At 39.3% G+C, this 23649-nt stretch overlaps 2 protein-coding genes across 7 annotated transcripts in view; one reads left to right on the top strand and one right to left on the bottom strand.

Moving 5' to 3' along the window:
* Window positions 1–6818: 6818 nt before the first annotated feature.
* Window positions 6819–23649, bottom strand: part of LOC125102189 (uncharacterized) — an 83441-nt gene continuing 66610 nt past the window's right edge. The window contains exons 2-3 of the mRNA XM_047733094.1: window positions 8068–10498; window positions 6819–7145 (exon numbers count right to left, since the gene is read on the bottom strand). Of these exons, the coding sequence (XP_047589050.1) occupies window positions 9707–10498 (792 nt within the window). The 3' untranslated portion in view covers window positions 6819–7145; window positions 8068–9706. The remainder of the gene's footprint in view (window positions 7146–8067; window positions 10499–23649) is intronic.
* TBC1D5 (TBC1 domain family member 5) overlaps window positions 9943–23649 on the top strand; it is a 560004-nt gene continuing 546297 nt past the window's right edge. For 3 of the 6 annotated variants that reach the window (XM_047737657.1, XM_047737628.1, XM_047737665.1), the window contains exon 1: window positions 9955–10075. The gene's annotated coding sequence lies outside the window, so the exon portion shown is untranslated. Of the gene's footprint in view, window positions 10076–23649 lie in introns of all 6 variants that reach the window. The other 3 variants (XM_047737636.1, XM_047737648.1, XM_047737673.1) reach the window with 2 other exon arrangements.

The raw sequence follows: 23649 nt of genomic DNA, 5'->3' as shown, positions 1-23649 counted from the left end.
GCTGCAAATGATTCCATATTAATCCATTTTAACTGTATAAGTAAATAATAGTCGAGAACGGTTGATCTTTGGAGGGTCTGCAAGTTAAAAAGTAAACAGAAACATAATATGTCAGTTTGCCAGGTTCCTGAGGCCGACTCATTTGTGAGGAAATAGATCCTGACAAAGAACCATCAGTTAAAGAAAACTACTGAAATTTGAAACAAAAACACAGGAATAAAATATTGGCACTATCCATAATACATCTAAGAAAATGTGTTTCTTTTTATTTGGATTACAACATTGCAGCCTTTTTGAATGAAAATTACTTTATTCAACCACCTATTAAACATTCAGTTGTATTATGCTTTACATTACTTGAGGCTTCATCCATAAGATAAAATTCCCAAAGTAATTTTTCTAACTGAACCCATAACTCTTTCATCACCCTCATCCCTGAATATGCATGATTTCCCATTACTGTTTATAGTTAGGACTTCTGTCTTTACAGTATATGGGCACAAAAAGCTATGTTATATTTGCCATGGGAACTATAATTTTTAAGGTCCTTGTGCTTGTAAAATCTTTACCTTTATTATATTACCATAATGTAGATTTTGTATTTTATAGAGGATTACATATCAAGGGAGGATGGTGTTGTACCAATGCATGGCCAGAATTGTTAGTTACGTGATGGTGTGTCTTGTTCTTTTAAAGCATCAGTCAGGGAGCTCATTACAGTGTCACAAGCAACTTGACCAGCTTTGAAGGTTGCTACCTTGTGCTTGCCTTTGCTCATTACTCCCCATTTTTTAGTCTATCTTTATATTGGAATTACTCACCATGTTCTGTCATGGGACTTTGTATTGCCTCCCACTAAAGTAAGCACTTGAGTAAGCACATCATATTGACATTGAACTTAGCCGTATGACTTGCTTTAACTGATAGAATGAGAGCGGAAGTAATAGTGTGTTGCTTTTGAGCAAAAGTCTTAAGAATTCTTTAACATTTCCACTTGCTTCACTTTTACTTCTGTCATCTGCTGTGAGCAGAACATGAACATCCCCTATATAGCTTTGGTCCCAGAATGAAGAAGACATGTGGATTAGACCTGAACCCAGCCCAAAGCCTGGAGTCCAGCCTAGCCCAGTTTGGCACAGCCAACCCCAAATGAGATTATGTGAGCCACATCCAACCTGCAATCCCTGAGCGAGAAAAATAAATGCTTCTGTAAGTCACTGAGATATTGGAGTTGTTTGTTATGCACCATTATTGTAACAATAGCTAATTAATACCTCTCCCGTTATTGAAGGTTCTTGCGCATTTGCTGCCCTGCATGCAGGCTTAGTGCTTTTGGCTGGCGATTCAAATGGTTGGAATATCTGGAGCATGCCAAGGACCACATGAGATATTTCTGCTCTGAATTCCCAAGCTAGCAGAGAGATGTTGCATACCTTCAATTTTCATATTTCAGTCACCAGTTTAAAGGACTTCTAGATGGGCATTCATTCATCCTTACAAAATGGTGATTTTGGGGTTCAACTCATCCATTTGAATTGTAAGGATATCTGCATAAGACTGTCTGCCCTCTTACATTCATGTGTCTGGAGCATTAATGTATTTGGGCAAACCCCTGGACATTCTCATGAATTAGCATGTGAACCCAAGAAGTTTCTTCATTTGAGTGGGCTAAGTACTTACATCTTATTTGTGTGCTGAATAGACTCTAGAATAGTCCCCAGTAATACTGAAGCGGAGAATCTAGGTAAACCATGTACCAATTTAGGACCTGGAGAAACTGTGAGATTATAAATGTATGTTGTTCCAAGCAGCTATATTTGTGGTAGTTTGTTACACTGCAATAGAGAAATAAAATACTGTTCAGTCATGTAGCAAGTTGATGATTTCCATAATGTGATACATATTTACTTTTATTCATATCAAACATTTATTGAATACCTACCAGATGCTAAGCCCTTCTTAAAATACCACTGATATGGAGATGATACTGTTTACCCCTGAGGAACTCACAGTCCAGGAAGCGTCAGACATTCACGCAGCTGGTCATAACACAATGGGACAAACATTATAACAAGGATATGAACTAAATGGTATAAGCCATGTTGCTTGTTTACACTTTTCTTGGCACAACATTGTAAGCCTGCACCTGGAAAAAATGTGAGGGTCTCATATGGAATACAGACACTATAAAATCACTGTTGAAAGGTGTTTACTAAGGAACCATCTGTACACACCTGACCAAGAAGAAGTAATCCAATGGAAATAAATGCTCTCACAGAGAACAAAAGCTTCAAAGAAATGGCTTCACATAATTCTGATCATGACTCCTTTGTCCTTCTACAGAACTGTTGAAAATCAACACTGATTATCTCCCTCCTACAAGTTCTTTCTCTTTACAGGATAATGTTTTGAGATATAGTGCTTCAGAGTAATAAAGCTAAGACATTACTTTTACTGCATTGCCATTTAGGCATATTTGTGGGTATATCATAGAAGTTTGGACAGTACAAGAAAAATACCGGTCTTTCTGACGTCCAAAGTAAAGGCCAGAATTTGCCAATTTTTGCATGCAAACCATGAATCCCAATCATTATTGCTGTATCTAGAACAATTTGCTCTTTCTTCAGACTGCAGATGTACTTTTCTGATAAGGACTTTTCTGACTGAGACTCCAAGATATAAAATAATATAAAACAATACATACTTTTTAATTGAATGGTTACCAGATGCTTAAATACCTTATTTAATAGTGGATTATCTCAATTAATGTTCACACCAAGCTGATGAAGTAAAGGTTATTATTATCCCCATCCATCTCACAGATGAAATTGAAGCCACAGAGTTTAGATAACTTGCTTGAGATTACACCTTTAATTAGTAATAGGACTTGGGATTTGAAGTTTTTCTAGTCCTGGTTCTATGCACTTAACCTCTATCCTATTTTCTAATGTCTCTGACAGTTCCAAGATCTTTACAGGTAACTTTGAGCATGATGTGCTGGTGATACAAAATAGAGTAATGCAAATATGGGCCTTGCAGTTAGTCAAAGCATTTGATATTCTTCATATATCCATAAATATTGACATTGCATCTTCTAAGAGTAAGTGAATTTATCTGTTTTAAAAAATTGATCTAGACTTTCTTTGGTGAGATTCTTCACATATCAACTTAGAATATAATACCTTATACATTATATCAGGAGGGTAAAGGGTATATGGCTCAAAAAAGAGATAAGAAACCTCAGTGGTTTAAATAAAGTAGAAATTTATTTCTCTATACTTTAAAGGTGTAGTGGGGCAGTTCAGTTTTGGGAGGCAGCTTTCCACGAAGCAATTCAGGGGCCTGGTTTCCTTCCATCTTGTTGCTCTGCCAGCTACTATGCTCTGCCATGTCTGTGTTCCAGGTGGCAGGAATAAAAAAGAGGCAGTAAAGAGCAAGCAATTTCCTTTTAAGCAAGTAATGTGGAAAAGGTACACATTGCAACTTCTTACACTTCATAGATGAAAACAAAGTCACATGGCCATACCCAGTCACAGGCAGAATGGGAAATGTAGTCTCCAGACAGAGGGCTCTGTGCCCACTTAAAAGTCAATTCCAATGAAAAAAAGAGAGAGAGAGAGAGAGAGAAATAAATTTGGAGGGGAAGAGGAGCCAGCTGTCTATTACACACAGGTAGGCAGATACTACATATAAATCAATTACTGGCTTTAGCATTTTTTTTTTTTTTTGAGGGGAGTAGGCTGTCTGTAGAATAATGTCATTTTTGTTTTTTCATGACTGGGATGAGAGTTAAAATGACTTTAAAGCCTAATATCACTAATCAGCTGGTTGAGCACTTACTGATACCTACTCTTTAATTACATGGTTAGTAAATGGCTAATTATTCTATATTAGGTAAGAGCATTTTGAAATTATGTAACTAACAGAAGGAATGTAGTGAACATGTGTTGTTTTGTCTGCCAAAATTTGTCCCCATCTGAAAAATAGCCATGAATTTTCTTTAGAAAATTATCCCCCTCCTTGTGGTTGTCAGCTGGGGAGGAGTGAACCTTATAAATGCTTTCTGAGCAAAACTACCTTAAGTAGTTTTACTCTGCATTCAACTGCTCAGGCTCTTTTTTTTTAAAAATGATTTTATTTATTTATTTGAGATAGAGCGATATAGAGGAAGCATGGGCAGAGGGAAAGGTAGGAGGAGAAGTATGGGAGGGGGAAAGGGGAGTGAGTGGGAGAAACAGACTTCCCGCTGAGCAGAGAGCCCAACCTGGGGCTCTACCCCAAGACCCCAGAATCAGGACCTGAGGAGTCGAAGGCAGATGTTTAACCATCTGAGCCATCCGGTCACCCCTATGACTACTCAGACTCTTTATTACCACGGTGTAGATTAGGTCCCATGACCCCAGCCCTGGGGTCCCGGTAACATGATCTCTTTCTTGTGTCTCTTCAGCTGGGGATAATACAGTTCCCTTCAGCTGTTGCTAATCTCAGGGCAACCTCCCCATTTCTTGTTTGGTCCTCACCTGCATAACTCATTCCCTGTATTAGATTCCCTCTGTTACAAATAAGTAAAATGGTTTCTAGGCTCCTGGTCAGACATTGACTGATGAAATGGCCTACTTCATGGGGCTGTTCCAGTTCTAGCCACACTCCTCTAGCCATGTTGCTTTAATCTCAATTCTCAATTCTCCCAGAAAGAAGAAACCTTTGTTTCAGGTTCTTGATTAAGGATGGAGTTGGGGAAAGGGAGTGGTGATTGAGCCTTGTGGGAGATATTATTATACACTAGAACAAACAGTTCCCAAACTGTCTGCTACAGAAACACAGGATGGGGAGGGGAGGGGCCAAATGGCCCGTTATCTCATAAAACTTTTAGTAACTTTCATTATTAGCCTCACAATCTTTATTATAATCTTAATTATCTTTACAATCAAAATAACTCAAAGTATCTTATTTTCTTAGGAGTGAAAGGCTTTAGCTTATTGTTATCCCCAGCTGAGGTTAGCTGCACTTAATGCATGGCTCTAGGAGACAAAAAGTTTCTCAAAACCTCAAACACAAAATAATTAAAGAATTTAGATTTTTTGAAATGAATCATAATTGTACCCTGTAGCTCTACTCTGAGGATGGGCCAGAGGAAATCCCAGAATGGGAGTAGGTTTCAATTTTTGTCCTCACAGATGCAGACACCATGATGGGATTGAATGCACATAAGTGTTACCGAGAAAGTATTAGTGAAGGATAAAGGGAAGGAAGTGGAAGCTGGACTGGGGAGAGACCAGACAACAATGCAGTTCTGATAACTGTAAAAGCTAAGGGGAAAGGAAGTAAGATTGACCAAGAAGATCTTAAGACTTCGAGGAGTTATAAGAAAGTGTTGACCAGGCCAGTGGGGAATCTTTAAGCCAAAGCAGCCCATTAGAGGAATCCTGCATCCCTCAACAATGGGCCTGCACTAATACCCCTGCTGTGCTCAGTCACTGACTAGGAAGAGCCCAGGGGAAATATGATCTCAGCATAAACACACTTGTGGGTCTGGCAAGACAACAGCTGAGGCTAAAAGTCAGCTGTGCTCCTTAGAGCAGGAAATCTGAGCAGATATTTCTTGGATGCTCTACTGGGTACTCACTAAGGGAGGAGATGATTCCTAATGCCAGCTCCACACACAGCCCATGTTTACCATACCTTCTCACCACCACATTGCAGAATGTACATCTTATTATGTTATTCTAGGTCTCTACGGCAATTTCAGGATCTGAATGTGGCCTATTTACCTAGATGTGTTGAGTGGAGTTGAGGGAAAGGGGTATGTGGATGTTGCCCTGGCCGAAAGGGTCCAGGCTGAGTGTCCCCAGAGGCAGAGGCCTAGGAGAGGGCTTCTACCTTTCCTAGAGAACATCTGCATTTGTCTGTGTGTGTGTGCATTCACACTCTGTCATGCCCTGAGAGAGAGAATGCACATAGATGCCAAGGAAGAGAACCAAGTTGTAGCAAAATTAAGTGTCTTATTTTTCTAAGAATGCTGATGTTAATTCAAATTTAATGTTTCTACCTTAAAATATGAATTGTATTACAAGTAGCATAACTCAAAATGAATTTTCATATAATGTTTATGTTTTATGGAGTTATTAATCATCAGCTTTATTATTTTAGTTTCTTTTTCCAAGATTAGATTATAGGCCAGTCTCAGCCCTGTCAGGGTACTCTGTAGCATTTAGGGACTAACAGACCCCTCAGGTTTTCTTTTGTATTTTAAGGATGTGAGAAGTTAGAGAGAAGCTGAATCCCTAGAGCTACCGTTGTGGCCTAAAGGATGGGGCTATTCTGTGGTTCTCCAAAAGGCCAGCTGGGCCTCCTCGCCTGAAACCACCCAAAATAGGTGATGGAAGATGACTGGGCTGGTTTTCCACATCTCTTCAGTCCCTGCCCCACAATAAACCTCTAAGATAATCTGGTTACATGTATGACACTTCCTTGCAACATGGAAAAACCTGACTAATTCTCAGTACTCAGTAATTCAGGAGAGTGATGAAGAGGATCTGAGGTGAGATGTGCATGGAGCTGGAGAAAAAAGCCCATTACTTGGTGAATGAATGTGGTAGGAAAAGAGGAGTCAGGGGAAGCTCCCAGGTTGTCGGTTTGGAGTCTCAGGGGGATGAGTGCACTACCAGCAAAAGATAGAAGCAGGTTTGGAGGAGATTTGCAAAACTCGGTTTGAGCAGGTTGGGTTTGAGTTGCCTGTGAGGACACTTGGAACACATCTCTAGCAGACAGGTGGATACTCTGGTTACTTATTGCTAACTATCTACCTACCACGAAACTGAGTGGTTTAACATGACACTTTTATTTATTTGTCCACAATTCTACAATTTGGGCATGGTGGAGAATAGCTCATCTCTGTTCCATGTGGCATCAGCTGGGGCAACTTGATGGGGCTGGAGAATCCACTTCTAAGATGGCTCACTCACTCAATGCGCGGTAGGTTGTGTTGTATCCAGTGGGAGCACAGCTGGGGCGATTAGCCCAGGTCCTCAAGTTTTCCTCTATTTGGCCTCTTGAAACGGCTAGGTGAGACTTCTGACAGCATGGCAGTCTTGGAGTAGTTAGATTTCTTTCATGGTTCTTCTTCCAAAGGGCAAAAACAGAAGCTATTGTCAAAAACAAAACTGAACGAACAAGGAAATAGATTTTATGCAGACTATTGCAATGGAGAGAGTACCTAGATTTGAAGATCAGAGTGTCTCAGCAGGGCTTTGCCTTGTACTTTTATAGGGAGCAGTAGACAGGTTATCAGTGGGATGACTTACAGTTATGAGAAAGGGAAACTGAAGGAACCCCATGAAGGATGGCTTTATTGCTGCCTCTTTTCTTACTAGGACCTACATCCCCACCCTACACATGCCTTATAGTACAGATAATGTATACATCTTCCTTGCAAAGGTCAAGGAGTTAATGATTTTTTTTGGAGACTTCCAGCATAATAGGTAACATCTAAGGAGTGGCCAGGTGGGGTCTTCATGAACATTTTCCCCAAATCCCTGGCTCCAGGGTGTAAATGACTTATGGAAAACATTTAAACACTCATCTTTGTTCCCAGATGTCTGAGAAGACATGTGCACAAGACCACAGTCCTCAATAAAAACAACAGACCCCAGGTAAAGCATCTCCCAGATGCTCTGTCTGCACTCTATGTCTTCAATAAACTCTCCTCTTGGCTTGCATTTGATTTCTATCCTGTGCAAAGACAAAGACCTTCTTGGCTAGTCTTGCGGGAACCCCTCTGGGTCCTTGGACTCCTCAGCCTGCATCAGCTGGAATTGTTTTGTAATCAGGAGATGTCTTAGTCAGCCAGGGCATGTTTGTCTGTGTCTAGATAATTTCAAGGCAACAAACAGTTCTAATCTCAGCTGATCATCCATGAGACAAAGGATGTTGAAGGGTTTGTGCCTAACCTTGTCAACAGGTTCAGGCCAAAAGGGAAAGATCTGTTTTTGGTCTTGTCACAGGTAAACAAGGAGTCATCTGCCGGTCTTTTGAGAAAGAGTGGACAGAGTCCCATCTAAGTCATACCGAGAAGGGTGGTTCTTTGTGGTAAGCCGTTTTCCAGAACACAAACAGGTGGGGGGGGGCTTCTTAATCATTTCTGTTTTCCCTGAGTACAGGTTCCAGCAAATTTCAGTGTTGTCACTGCAAAGACTTCTTACGGCTTCAGCCTGGAAACTGGCAGTCGTTTTGCCACATTCTATTGTTTAAAGCAGTAACAGGTCCAGCCTCGATTCAAGGGGAGAGTATTACACAAGCACATGGATATTGGGGTTTATCATAGGCCACGAAAATACAGTTTCTCATAGAGTCTGAACCTTGGACTGGATGTATTTAGAATGGGGTGCTACTAGCATATCCTGGGTGGTAGCTGCAACTATCAGGTGGGATCACTGTGTGTGTGTCTATATTGGTAAATGTAGGAAAAAGTCCATCAACATTTCAGACCTATCAGATTGGAGGCTTGAGGGCTGTGATTTTCCTACTTTCTCAGAAGCCCTTGTTAATACTGTTCCTTGCTTAGCATTTATCCCAACATTTTCTGGAATTTTGTTGCTAGTTATAGTTCCTGAACAGCATCTAGGTATTCACCTCATTTAACGATGAGAGGTAACGATGACAGGACTTAGCCAGAAATGATATTTAATAAGTTTTTACATTTTAATTATTTGCCCTGATTAGACTTGGCAAGAGGCATTAAGTTGACCTGTCCAGCTCCTGCAACAAAGAGGGCCGGCCAACAGTATGGAGGGAATCCCTGTGCAAAGGGGAGGGTTTTGAACAAAGGTCTCCCACACAGGGACCCTCCATGGAGGCTAGCTAACCTTTGAAAATTTGACCTTTTTCTTTCTTGGTTCCCTTCTTCTGGACTCAACACTATCAATTTCTTTTGGAGCTCTTTGTGAAGATAGGCCAATAAAAGACCATAAATCTTTTTTACTAGGTGAAGCATTTACCACTCTAATTAGCATTCCCATTGAAAGGCTTTCATATTCGAGAAACAAACACCAGCAGTCCATGTGCTAAGGTTAAAGGAAATCTTAAATCATGAGTAAGTAGAGGTGGAGGACAAAGACCTAGAGTTTAGGCATTGCCTGTGTTCTGACAGTCATCAGAATTTTACTGAGATACCACAATGCTGAAGACACATACTGTCCTAGGTTTTTAGAGTAGAGATAAAATCTGAGCCTAGTATTGCGGATTTGTAAAACAAAACAAAACAAAACAAAACAAAACAAAACTTATGTGGGTTATAACAAAGTAGATCTGCATAAAATGTTAATGACTTCCCCAAAGGAGAGTAGAGTATGTTTCGGAGTAAGTTACGGGCTGGGTCCTGAAGCATGAACAGGAGTCTACTCAGCTGTAAAAAAACGTCCAGCAGGCCATTTACACGCAACTAGGAAATGTAAATTCTGAGGCAGGAGGGCCAGCCTATTCGGAGTTTCTCAGGGGCTGACATCTCTCTTACTCTCAGTCCCACCCTGGGGAGGTGGTGGAGGGTGTGAGTGGTGAAGTCTCGGTACCAGGTTCCTAAGGCTACATCTGGGCGCAGGTTGGGGCGCAAGAGAGAGGACACGGAGAAAGTTTGGGAGGGGGTGGAACGAGCCCTCCCGCGCATGCGTACTGGTAGCCGGCCGGCTCCGTAGAGGGTTTGGCCTGCGGCTCACTCCCCACGTCGTGCCCCGCATGGTCCCATAGACTGGGCCCCGAGAGCGAGCGCGTTGCGCGCCCGCGCAGCCTCCAGGCCGGGCGGGCGCCTGCGCACCAGCGTCCTGGGCGCTCGAGCCGCGGGGTTATTAGAGGTGGAGCGCGGGGAGGGCGCGCGGCAGGAGGCGGCCGCCGTTACTGCGCGAGCGTGGTCACGTGGTCGCTGGTCACCGCCGCCCCCTCCCGCCCTGTTCTCTTTCAGGTCGGGCCGGGCCCGGCTGGTTCCGCAAGCGCCTGGCAGAGACTGAGGGAGAGAGAGAGAAAGAGGAGGGGAGGAGGAGGAGGATTCAGGGAGTAGGAGCTGGGGAGCCTTTCTGCGCCACAGGTAAAACGAGATGATGATGATAATCGTAAAAAAAGCCGAGCCCCCTGAGCGCCTCCGCCTCCCTCCAGTGCAGCCCCACATGCAGTCGCTCCCGCCCCGGCCTCCCCCTCTGCCTCTCAGGACCATTCCCGCCTTTCCCAGCGCCGCTGCTGCAGCTGCCGCCGTTTCACGGGAGGGCCTGAGGGTGCTGCTGCTGCTGTCGCCGCGAACGGGTAGTCGCACCGCCCCCGTTTGTGCGCTTCCCGGGTCGGCGTGGGGGTTGGGTGGTGGGAGGGCGGCTCCTCTGGCTCCAGGGCGGGTTGGGCGAGGGGGCTGCTTCCACCAGTCCGCCTGCCTTCCCTGCCTCGGGAGGTTGGGGTCTAGGCTGCAAAGCCAACTGCTGCAAGTGGTCAGAGCCTGGTGGTTGGATTGTGGCTCAACTTCCTACTTGGTAAATTTCCCGTTCCTATCAGCCGTGGGCGGCACGCTTCCTTCCTAGGCCGGAAGCGAAACGGGCCCGGAATCCCCAAACCTTTTAAAAATGCAGCTTTTGGACTAGAGAAGCCTTTCGTCTTTGAGGAGAGCAACGTTACCCTTTTTTAGTACGACTTAAGTTTATTCACCTGAAAGAACATGCAAGTTGAGGCCTTTAAGGATATAAGAAAAACTTTGTGAAAGTTGATCCCTCCTTCCCCTCCTTTTCCTGGAAAAACGAACACAGACCTCCTAAACATTTTTTGGTTCTATAAATGATCTAGAGTTCGTTCAATACCTATTAACTAGTTTTAGTTTCAGGGATATGATTTAAAGTTCACATCCTTCAGATTTTTTTTTCTAAATAATTTTCGGGAATGACTTCTATTTGTCAACTCCGAATTGGACTAAATCCCGAAATTGTAGCGTACAGGTTGCACGGCTTTGGGCCCGATTGCGCAGAGATTTCTAGAACCAGTCATTATTTGTACTTTGTACAAAAGAATATAGTACAAAGAAACTGTATATTATTAGTGCGCTGTTGCACAAAATACTGACTTAAAGCAGGTAGTAAAATGTAGGCATTGTTGAAAACAAACCTTTGATCACTTACATTCATTTGTATGTTAGTCATTTCTCTAAATGAGCTTTTCTGATTCCACCTCTTGGAATTTTCATACTATATCTCTAAAATCAGATGTAAACTTGAGCATATTAAATTTTTACAACTATCTGCATTAGAGTCAAACAAGTGCTTCTCCGTCTTTAATATGCGTAGGAATCCCTTGTGGCTCTCCTTTAAAACGCAAGTTCTGATTTAGTAGGTCTGTGATGTATCTTGATATTCTGCATTTCTTATAAGCTCCTAGGTGGTGCTGGACAAGGAACAGTTCTTGAGTAGCAAGCGTCAATGATTAAGTGCTTTAATTCATCCTGAGTGTAGAGGTGGTTTGAGAGAAAGCAAAAGGCAGGATGACCTGAGAAAGTTCCTCTTAGGGCGCTCCTTTATGAAAGGTGAGTAGGCTGTGTTGGGATTCCAGGGGAGGGGATAGTAGTTCGGAGTGAGTTGCCCAACCTGGAGAAGTGAGGATGCCTCTTGTGCATGCTGTGGTGCATATATCACCTGGCCTGTGAATTTTCTGTGGAAGCCTGGTGTATTTCTAGCTGAAGGACACAGCTCTGGGTAGTTGGGTTTTTATCAACTTATGGACTATGAGTCCTTTGTCTCTGAATCCGTTGCTGGGATAAAATTTTCTTTTTTTAATGAATGTATTGAGTGTTTGCTTTTTCTCTCAGATGCAGCCTCAGTTGAGCAATGCATTCCTGAGCCTTGGAAACAAACTTGTAAAGAATTTAGGGTCTCCACCTGTTGAGATTATCCTAAATGGATTCAGATTTTTTTCCCTAATCTAATCAAGAAAATGTATATTGAAAAGTTGAAAAGTGTCATACTTAACCTCATACTTTATGTCTGTAAAAATCGTTGTACCTAACTTTTTAAAAACTTTATTGAAATGTAACATTAATTGCTTTTAGCACCGTAATTTTTATACTTTTCATTCTAGTCCTTACTTTGCCATCGTTTCTTCATGTTCTTAAATAATATTTATGACCATGCTTTTGAAGCACGAAGTGCCAGACACTGTTCTAAGCACTTTATGTATTTTAACTCAGATGATGCTCACAACAATCTTTAAGGAAACTGAAGCAGAGAGAGGATAAAAATCCTATGCTAACACAGAGCTGTGGCTCTGGCTGACTCTACAGTCCATACTTTAATATTAAATCTTCTGAATGTAGCTTTTATGGAAGAAAATAAATTAATGATACCTTTCAAAATTCCCTTTTCCTAGTATTGTTGAAAATTATGAGATTTTCTTTCATTTTAAAATCCAAACTTCTCATCTTTTGAAAAATTTCCCCCATTGTATAATGAAAACTTGCCTCAATGCTTGTAATCCTTTCCTGAAAAAGATACTGAAATTTGCAAAGCTTTATTTGTTTGCACCTGTCTGGCAGGCCGATCTCTTTCAAGTCTGTAAGTCACTATTAAATGTGAAAGTAGTGTCTGCTTCCTTTTGACTCTGCAAAGTTTTGTTCTTCATTTTTGCCTATGCTTCTCTTCACCTTCCACCCCTTTCCCCCTTCTATGCATACATAGTAGACTTATCTTGTATTTGTTATCCTAATATTTAGGATTTTTTGTGGGGGGGGGGTTGATGGGTCACTGATTTTTTTTATTTGACCAGTAAGGACAATAACAATCTAAGCATGAGTCACTGTTATCATATTTTAACAATGTGGAAAGTCATAAGGACAACTTCAGTGTCCTTTTGTCTCTGACCGCTGAAAACTTTGTCCTGTATCAGCACCAGCCTGAGGAGTGGTGCTGTTACGCTTGGTCTAAGACATTTCTCTTAATGTGGACAGATGATTAGAATGGCAGTAGTGTTATAGTGTGTGTACTGGAACTAGAGAAGTGAGGTTTTGTGGCTGTGGGCAGTTGTGGGAGGAGGAAGTGAGAGGAGAAGGCCTATGGGCTGATTCTAGTAGCATTGATTCTTCATTAACTGGGATAATAATTTGGGAAGCAAGTCAGTATAACAACAAATCCCTGTTGTAAAGGTTTTCTCGAAGTTCATACTGTGTTGTGATGGCTGTCTGTTGTAATGTTATGCTGGTCAGTTACTTAGCCTCATAGTGCCTCAGTCTTCTCAACTTTAAAGTGAGGATGATAATAATAAGTACCCCAGAAAATTGATTTGAGGATTAAATGAGTATATTTGTGTGTATGTGTGTATATATGTATGTATAGTATATATACATATATAATGCTTGGTGTCTGACACATAGGTAATGCTATCATGGAAGTGTTAGATACTGTGTTTTACTATGGATAATCTACAGTGTGGCTGATCATATCCACATAACCAAGACTGACTGTATTTGAATGAACTTCATGGGAATTGTTTGGTATTTGGAATTTATTTGGTATGAAGTTTTATGGGCCAGCAAAACAGAAAGTTTGTATTTTTTGGATTATGAGACTGACGTGCTACCTACTGTGCTAATGAGGCACCTTATTTTTTGGATTAAATACAGAGTTGGTATAGTAATGCTCTTATCCCTTTGGGGGATTAAATATAAATAAATATGGTTTTGCTGCTCAGATCTTTCAAAATAAGTAAAGCTATAGAAATAAAAGAAGATGTTTTTAGTGGTGGTGTGAAAGGATTGGTTTAAAATTTTCTAGTGTAGTGCTGTGAAGCCTAGAACAAGGTCATCTTATTTATGAAGGCTCTGCTGAGTATAACTTTTATCTCCCTCAGCAGACTCCTTTGCTCCTTGAAATAATCCATCTGTCTGTGCATACTCCAGACTTGATCTACAGCCCCTTATCTAAAACCCAGGGTGACATATGTGTCTCAGAAGTAAAATTTTTGAAATTTAGAGAATTAATATAGGGCATATGCTTTATATCCTGAAACCTCCTGTGGATAGGAACAATCACCCCATAGTTGTACACATTAATTTTCCCAGCAAATTTATACATGTTCACACTAAGTAGAATAAAAAAGACCATAAAAAGCCTCCTGTTAGTTAGGCTGTGTTTTGTTGACAGCTTAGAAAACAGTTTTAGTTTTCAGAGTTTTTTGGATTTTTGGAATTGGAGATAAGGGGTTGGGATCTCTGTCTCTCTATATTTTATCATAGTACCTGTCTCTTTGATTAGAAAAAGAACTGGATTATGGGATTTGTGTGTTAGGATTTTCTATTTTTAGCACCTGTCATGGGACCTGGCATGCAAAAGATGCTCATTAAGTGTCCCCTAGTTTGGACGAAAAACCTCTGAAGATCGTATCATTCAGTTATTGTGCTACATGTGGTGTCTCTGACTCCATGAAGATATTTAGTAATTGTGGATTTATAATTTTTCTTGACCCAGTTGCCTAGGGAAGGTGATTATTGGATTACTTTTTTGAGACAAAATAGACTGAGGAGATTTGAAAGAGGCATTATAGATGATTGCAAGTTTTTATAGATTTGTGTTGACAAGAATGCTTATATTTACCTTTTTATGGGTCATGAAGTCTACATTGAGAATGGTTTGCTTTTTATTTATATTTATTTATTAAAGATTTTATTTAATTGTCAGAGAGATAGAGAAAGTATAGGCAGGCAGAGTGGCAGGCAGAGGCAGAGGGAGAAGCAGACTCCCTGAGGAGCAAGGAGCCCGATGTGGCACTCGATCTCAGGACCCTGGGATCATGACCTGAGCTGAAGGCAGCTGCTTAACTGACTGAGCCACCCAGACATCCCCGAGAATGGTTTGCTTTTTAAAAATGATTATATTTAGTTTTGTATGATAATTTATGACAGACTAGTTGTGGTATATCTAAAGAAAATGTTGTTGTGTATGAATATCTTGGGTTGAATAATTACAGTATAATAGCTTAGCCTGACATTAGAAATTTTTTTTCTATTACAAAAGGTAATGCCTATTGTAAAAATGTTATAAAAACAAATTATCAAAGGTAATGGTCTGCAGTATTGGGAATTTCTTCAGTTCTCTTGGGGGTTATGTTGTCTTGAGAGAGGCTGAAAAAAAAAGTCAAATTTGTACTGCAAGTATTAGTTTAGAAAACCGAGTTGTTGGTTAGCAACCAAGTTTTCTTACTGTTATTAAACATCTAAGTAAGATAAAAAGGTTGAACTAAAAGCAGTTTGGGTCTCTACTTGTAAATACCGATCTTCAAAATAATTAGATCAGGGAGAGGTAAACCCCCCACTTCTTATATAACCACCTTGGGGGCGGTGAGATGGAACTGCCTTCTGGTGGAGTTGGGTGGTATAGCACTGCAAGAAGACTGACCCTAAGTTACAGGTCCTGGCTCTAGATGGGTGCATTCTGTTTGCTGGTAATTAGTGGGGATCAGAATGGACCCCTTCAGGTTTCCCAGAATAGGTACCTTTGGAGGTATTCCAGTAGCTAACTTCTAGGAATCCAAGAGAAATTACTAACATTATATCTTTTGCCACCCTGAGGTGAGATGGTGGATTGATTGCTCTGGATTCTTGTGGAGGTTGGGAGAGAAGGTGGAGTTGGTAGGAGATGGGTAGATGGTACCACTTTCTCTGTGCATTGGTTAAAGTAGACTTTTTTCTTCATGAAGTCCAGGAGTCTTGTAGTAAGAATACTCATTTTGATAGGTCGGTATGCATGGCATAGGGAAGCTTGTGATAAATTGCCGCCTCTCTCCAGTCTTCATTACTCTTAGTAATTCAGGGGTTAATTTTAACTTTTTTACCTGTGCTCTGTGTGTGTATGTGTATCGTAGGTATATATGGATAAACACGTGTAGATACAACTGTTTTTTAAACTAAAAGTGGGTTTATGTTATTTTATTACTTGTGTGTGTTTTTCCTTTAATATTTCATGTTACTAATGATGTTACTCTTCTACACACTTTTTAGTAGTTCTATGACTGTTTCATTGTGTGAAGGTGCTGTTAGTAGTCCTCCATTCTTGGACACCTAGATTCCTTTCAATCCTTACATGACAGGCGGTGCTACACTGAACATTATTGTAGCTAATGTTCCTTTGTGCCTATGCATTATGATTTATTTAGGGAAAATTGTGAGTGGAATTATTAGTAGGTCCAAAGATATGCCCATGTTTAATAGTTTTGAAACACATGACCAAATTGTACCACTTTACCGTTAACTACAAAGCTGAGAGGTCCTGTACTTGCGGTTATTGGGTATTTTCATCTTTATTTTATTTAGGCTTTATTTGGGCATCCTTGACTTTATACCTCCTCCTCTTCTGCCTTCTTATAGACTTTAGCATTTATGTAGTTAAATCTTGTTCTTCCTTTATGAATCTTGTAGGCTTTTCCTATCTTTTGTTTATATAGTTATTAATTTATATTTTAAACTGTTTTCATAGTTTCAGTTTAAAATTTTGAATTTACAGTTATTCCAGAACATGGTTAGTTGTATAGTGTGAAATAGAGCGTACTAAATTTTTAAGCTTTTGATTAGTTTTCTCAGTACTACCGAATGACTGATTTATTCTTTCTGTATGTATATCAGAAATTTTATCATTTTGTCTTCTACTCTGTCCCACAGTGTTTTATTTGTTATTGGTGGAAATGAGATTTTTCTCCGTGTGTGTGTGTGTGTTTTCTACCTGACTATTGCTGGTCAATAGAAGAACCATTGATATTTTGTGGGTGTATTTTGTAATTAGTCACTTTCTGAATCTATTTATTATAACTGGTTTTCAGTTGATTGTCTGACATTTTCCAAGTAGATAAGCATACCATCTGATACCAGCCATTTTTGTAGAGGTTTTTTTTTTTTTTTTTTTTTCATGATTAATTTTCATTTGTGGAAGCTGTGTTGGAATAATTTTCTTAATTTCATTGACTTGAAATATGGTATTTTGATACGGTGTCACTGTGAATTGATCTACTCAGTTCTAAGAAGGATTTAAAAATATTTGGAAACCACTTCACCAGGTGATCTCTCTTATGGACTGAATGTGTCCCCCCAAAATTTGTAGGTTGAAACCCTGCTCCCTCACTCTCCCATGTGATGGTATAAGGTGGTGAGACTTTTGGGAAGTAATTACGATTAGATGAGGTAATGAGGGTGGAGGCCTCCCGAATGGGATTAGTGCCATTATAAGAGTCAAGAGAGAGTGCTTCTTTTCTCTGGCAAGTAAAGATACAATGAGAAGTCAGCAGTCTGCAGCCTGGACAAGGACCTACAACCAGAACTTGACCTTGCTGATCTCGGAGTTCAGACCCCAGAACTGTGAGAAATCAGTTTCTGTTGTTTATAAGCCTTTCAGTCTATGGTACTTTATCATAACAGCCGGAACTGATAATCTCTAAGGACCCTTCTGGCTCAGAAGTTTTGTGATTCTCCTTGTATGTCAAAATACTCATGGTAATACACAACACTTTCGTACTTTAAGTTAAAGGGCCTGCAGCTTCCTTCTTAATTGTGGCTGTCTAGCTGCACTGCCCAAGCAATTATTCTGAGGTTTCACATTTTCATCTCCTTAGAGCTTGAAGATTTCTTTCTTTGTGATTTGGCAGAAATTAAAAGGGAATACTGATAGACTACAGAAATCAAGCTGTGCAATATTGGGTTTATATATCTGTAGTATCTCAGGTATCATGATTTTCTTTCTCTGGTCAGGTAGTATAATTTTCCAATTTTATGGTGAATTTTCTTTTCAAGCTGTGGTCTTGCTATGGTCTACTTAAAGTTCTCCAAACCAAGTTATGTAATTGTCAGAACGGAGTGTAATGGAAGCCATTGGGAAGTGATAGACCAGGAAGCAATGAAGATAGGAACAAAATAGGAATGGGGATGGGGAAGTGCCTGAATGTATTTCTTTTTTCTCTGCCCCCTTCTACTCTCTGGTTATCCTTTTGTACTTCTTTGCCCTTCTAATGATTTTCTGGCTTCCTATTTATTCTTCAGATGCACTTCATTTTATCTTTAAGAGAATAGCTCCACTACCTCGTTTCTGCTCCGGTCAGGCTTACAGATGCTTTCCCCTGGTCTGTGAAGTAGTCCTGAGCAGTCCCCTAATTTCCTTCCTTTTTGTCACTAAAACTGCCTGCATAATGGTGAGAACCAGTGGCCATCACCCATCCTGCCTTACAAAGGGTGTGGCAAAACATTGATTAAACTTGGGTTTCCTCATAATGTAATACCACTGTTTTGGAAGCATTAATACAATTAGAGAGAGATACTTTATAAATTGTGAGAGAATTGTAGAATAATATCTGAGTGACTGAGGAGATAGTGAGAGATTAATGTTATAGAGAAAAAGCTCCCGAAGAGTCTATAATCTTAGATCTCCAATCCTGATTTCTTTTGTGAGCTTTAGACCTGTGTATTTGGTTGCTTGTTGGATAACTCTACTTTTGATGGCCCACAGACTGCTCATGTTCATAACATCTGCAACTGAATTTACCATCTTCTCTTATAAAAGCTATTGCCCCTCCCACATGAATTAGCTCCAGTGGATGACTCCACCATCTTTCCGGTTGTTGAAGCCAGAACCCTGATAGACACCTTTTATTCCCCAAATCATCATGTAATGGCATCAGTCTCAGTGGATTGTTGAATATTGAATCTATTGTCTCTTTATGCCCACTACTCCTGCTCTGGTATATCATCTCCAGATCATCATCTTTTTCCTTTGTCTCTGTAGGGTTTTCTGACTGGTATCCCAGGATTCAGGTGATCTTTATGAGCTTTCAGCTGATTCTCTTAGTCTATCGCTTAAAACCTTTCAGTACCCTTCCATCACATTGCTCAGTCTTGTGTCTCCTTCTGCCTCCCGTATGATTTCATTATAAAACACTGAAATCTTTGAGTTTTTGGAACTATTTAGGATTTTGCTTACTTCAAGCCTGGAATAATCTATCTCTTGATTTTACTAACTCTTGTGAGGTCCTAGCTGAAATATCACTTTTCTTTTTTTCTTTTTTTTTTTTTTTTTAAGATTTTATTTATTTACTTGACAGAGAGAGATCACAAGTAGATGGAGAGGAAGGCAGAGAGAGAGAGAGGGAAGCAGGCTTCTTGCTGAGCAGAGAGCCCGATGTGGGACTCGATCCCAGGACCCTGAGATCATGACCTGAGCCAAAGGCAACGGCTTAACCCACTGAGCCACCCAGGCGCCCCTGAAATATCACTTTTCTACAGAGCATCTTACACCACTGAGTCTTACACCACTGAGTCTTACACCACTGTGTTGTCCTTTCCTGTCTGGGCAGATATGCTGTACTACAACATAACATTTATTATGTATTATAATTGTCTTTTTACCTAACAGTCTTTGTCCCACTTCTGACTGCTCTGTCACTACCAAACCATCTATGCCATCTTTACTCATACTCCTGAAGCTGTGACTATTAAAAGTAGGTGTCCCATACCATGTACTGTTTTAAATGCTGAATATATAGCAGTAAATAAGAGACTGTTCCAGTTATTGACTGCTGTGTGATTAAACCCCCTCCAAAACTTAGCACCTTATGACAACAGTAATATTTATTTACTCATGATTTTATAATTTGTATAGGATTTGGTAGGGTTAGTTGATCTCTGTTTTGCTTGGTGTAGGCTCACTGGAGGTTGGAGTTTCCAGTTCCAATATGGCTCATTCACATGGCTGGCAGTTGATTCTGGTAGAAATGGGATTATTATTTGTGTGTGTGTGTGTGTGTGTGTTTAAGAAATGGGACTATTATATAAAGGGAATACATAATTTAGATTTTGATTCTTATTGCCAAATGGTCTAATAGAAAGATACCCTAACTCTATACCCTAACTCTATACCCTAACTTTAGTTATTTATACCCTAACTTTAGTGCAGAGTATAAATTATATTTGCCCATAACTTGCTACCAGAAGGTATTATAAATCATTGCTTTTGGTTAACGCCTTGGTATAGATTGATAGATTGCTTTTATGTTATTGTTTTAATGCCTTTTTGGGTTTTAGTTGTTGATTTTCAAGAGCTCTTTGCATATTCTAGATGTTAACTCTTTGCCTGTTATATATATATTGCAGATATTTTCAATTTTGTCTTTTAATTTTGCTTATGCATTTTTAAAAGTCTTACAAAGAATTTCTGAATTTTTATGTAGTTCCACATATTAGTCTTTTTCTTTACTATTCTATTTATTGGCAGAAATAAGATTACACTCAGTTCCTTATTCGTCATCTTTTTACCACTTTGGCTAGTCTTCCGATAGCTTCAGATACAGAATTTTTATATATTATACATGTGTCTGGTGGAGGAAAAAAAATCAATAGACTAACAAATTCCATAGCATTTATACAGATATGTAGGGAATGAATTTCAGAATCTATCCCTCTCTTAATGGTCTTATAATAGAATTGATCTGTTTCGGGATTTGGGAACATTCTATCCTAGATTATACCCGTTAATCAAGCTGAATAAAGAGAAGTTGTTACATAGTGTTCAGTTTTACCCACAAAATAAAACTTTTAGTGATTGAAATATAAAAATGTGAAATCTATTAAAATTGAAAATAAGGTAATATGATCAGCTGTAGTATATAGATAAAAGTAATTCCCTGAAAAGATATAGAAATGCTAGAAATTTTTTTTCCTTAGGAACAAACATGATAGTGAGAAATTACCAGGTCAAAATGTACACAAAAGCAGGAATTTAGAGAAGCAGAATATTAAAACTGCTTTTCCTTTGAGAATATTAGCCACATTCTAGGAAAATTTACTTTAGTTTTGAGGGCCTCACAAAGCACAGGGTGTAGAAATTAAAGCCCATACATGCCCAGGGAGGGGAGTGTGATAGGATATTCTTTCCCTATAAAACTGGACTCCAAAAGAGCTATGGTCAGAGAGTATGGTTAAACCAAGATTAAAACTCTTCTCATGTTCTTGCTTACAGGAGGCTGTAAGAATATTTGCTTCGGACTTGAAAAAAAATATCTGTTCCTAAGAAGTTATAACCATAAGCCTTCCTTTGCAGCTCAAATTCAGTGTCGCCTGGTCTAACAGAATCTCAAATTGTGAATTTGAAGGTGGTTCTAGGTGCTGGGCAGAAGAAATGAAAGTCCTCTCAGGTTGAATACATTTGTCTTTGGTCCTAGGAAATTCCCATAAACATTTTTCTAAAGAATTATCTCACAATAAAATATAGCCAGGCAAACAAGGAAATAAAGTACTATGGGTAGGAAGCAGCAGAAATAGTTGACAGAAATGAACCCATAAAAACTTCAGATTTTGGACTTAGTATACAGAGATGATAAAACAACTGTTTGTTCGGTTTACAGAAAGGTAGAAAATATCTGCAGGCAATCAGAAACTTGAGAGATTGGAAAAAGACCTGAACAAAACTTATAGAAATAAAAAGTATAGTAATTACAATGAAAAACTCAATAGAGGGGTGCCTGGATGGCTGAGTCAGTTAAGTATCCTACTCTCGATTTTTGGCAGGTCATGATCAGGGTTGGGAGATCGAGCCCCATGTTGGGTTCTGTGCTCGGTGTGAAGTCTGCTTATCCCTCTCCCTTTGCTTCTCCCAGTCCCCGGCTTGTGTGCGTGTGCACTCTCTATCTCAGATAATAAAATCTTAAAAACAAAACAAAAAACTTAGTGGATGTGGTTAGCAGTAGATTAAATACAACTAAAGAGAACCAATGAACTGGACATAAATTGTTCAGAATGTAGAATAGAAAGATAAGGAAATGGATAAAAAGGAAGAGATTACAGTATATAGGACAAAGAATGAGAGGGTCTAACAGTATTTCGTCAGTTTTCTAATTGTAGAAGGGAGAAATAATAGGAAGGGAAGCAGTGTTTGAAGAGAGAATGGCTGAGCATTTTTCAGAGCTGAGAAAAACACCAGTCCATGGATTTAAGAAATTCTGAGAATTTTAAGTACACATCTAGACACATCATAGTAACGTGGAAAACACAGAAACAGTATCTTAACAGTTGGCAGAGAACAAAAGATGGGTCAGGTTTAAAGGAGCTGTAGTGGTTACACTGACAGCTGACTGCTCAGGAGCAGAGATGGAAGCCAGAAAACAGTGGGATAATATCTGTGTGGTGGGAAGAAGTTGCTGATGTAGTATTCTAAAACTAATGAGAATAACTTCTAGGAAGAAGGGTGTAATAATGACATTTTCAAATGGATCTGTAAGGTAGTCTCTGTGAAGAAATGTATAGATCTGTTTTTCTCGTTGATCCTAGTATTTAGAATGAAGACTTTTAACATAACCAATTTTGAGCTTCTATTCTTAGAAAGTTGTTATGTTTACACTTGGTAAACAGAGCTACTCTTTGGCAATACTTTTACCAATATATTCCAACTTTTTGGATCTTTGATCTATTTAGAATCTTCAGTATTGTTGTAAGAAGTCTTTTGTGGTAATTAATGCATGCCTTTAAGTCTTGCTGAACCAGTGATGCAATTTTTAATATTCATATTTGAAATGATATAAGTCAAACCAAGAAGAATTTGGAGGAAATTGTGGCTTGGTGTTTGCAAAAGTAATTCACGTACTTTATTCTCCTTTCCCAGTCCTAAATATAAATTTCTGTAGGAAAAAAAGAGTGGGAGATACTTTTAAATCCATGAACAAGGTTAGCATAAATGCGAGTCTACAGTGGTGGGAAGAGCACACAGACCTTAAAGTTGATTAGATGGACTTGGATTAGAATCTGGTTCTACAATTTAGTAATTCAGTCTTGATGTGACTTAAATGTTCTGATACTTAGTTTTCTCATTTGTAAAATAGGGATACTTTGCAAGTGTATAATACAGGGAGGAATAGAGTAATGTTTGTAGAAAGCACTGAGTACAGTTCTGTGACTCTTACTGGGTTCTCAACTAATTGTTACTAATGAGTAACACAGATAAGTGAATTGAATCTGGCAAGGAATTTGAAATTGTTTTCTGTACAAGTGATATCAAAGAGTCATACTTTTAGTGTTGGAGAGTCATAGACACTGATGATATTTTTTGAAGTTCAGAAATTGTCAGAATGTGGCTTCACTTACTGATTTGGTGATTAATTTTGTACCAGATCAGCTGTGTATGGTGCCTACAAATTAGACAACTTTACATTCTTCATGGCAGGTAACAGGGAAGGTGAAATCAGTGACTTTCTTTAGAAAGTTAAAAAGATTGCTATACATTCACACAATATATATTTATATTTTTCTCTGTGTGTGTGTATATGTATTTTTGTGTCCTGAGGTTGAAGTTCTTGATGACAGTTAATTTATGGTAAACCTGAATATTTTAGTAATTTGGTCCATAAAATGTTTATAAAGAATGTGCTTAAAAACTTCACTGTACTTTTCAGAAGTTAAAAAAATTTGTTGGCCTCCAGTAATTTAGAGTTAGAGCCATCAGAGCACTCTAATTATTGCTATTTGAATTGGGAATTTGACTTCTTCATAAAATATTTAGACCTACATTTTACTTTCTCTCTCTTTTTTCCCCCTCTTTTTGTTGCTTGTAGTCCAGATGTGATATAGAATCTTTTATAATGTTGGGATTACTTGTGTACCCTGCAAATTATTTTATTTTT

The sequence above is a fragment of the Lutra lutra genome, chromosome 1, assembly GCF_902655055.1.
Source record: "Lutra lutra chromosome 1, mLutLut1.2, whole genome shotgun sequence".
In the NCBI taxonomy this organism is placed as follows: domain Eukaryota; kingdom Metazoa; phylum Chordata; class Mammalia; order Carnivora; family Mustelidae; genus Lutra; species Lutra lutra.
The sequence above is the reverse complement of the archived record's forward strand: the minus strand, read 5'-3'. Positions and strand labels throughout refer to the sequence as shown.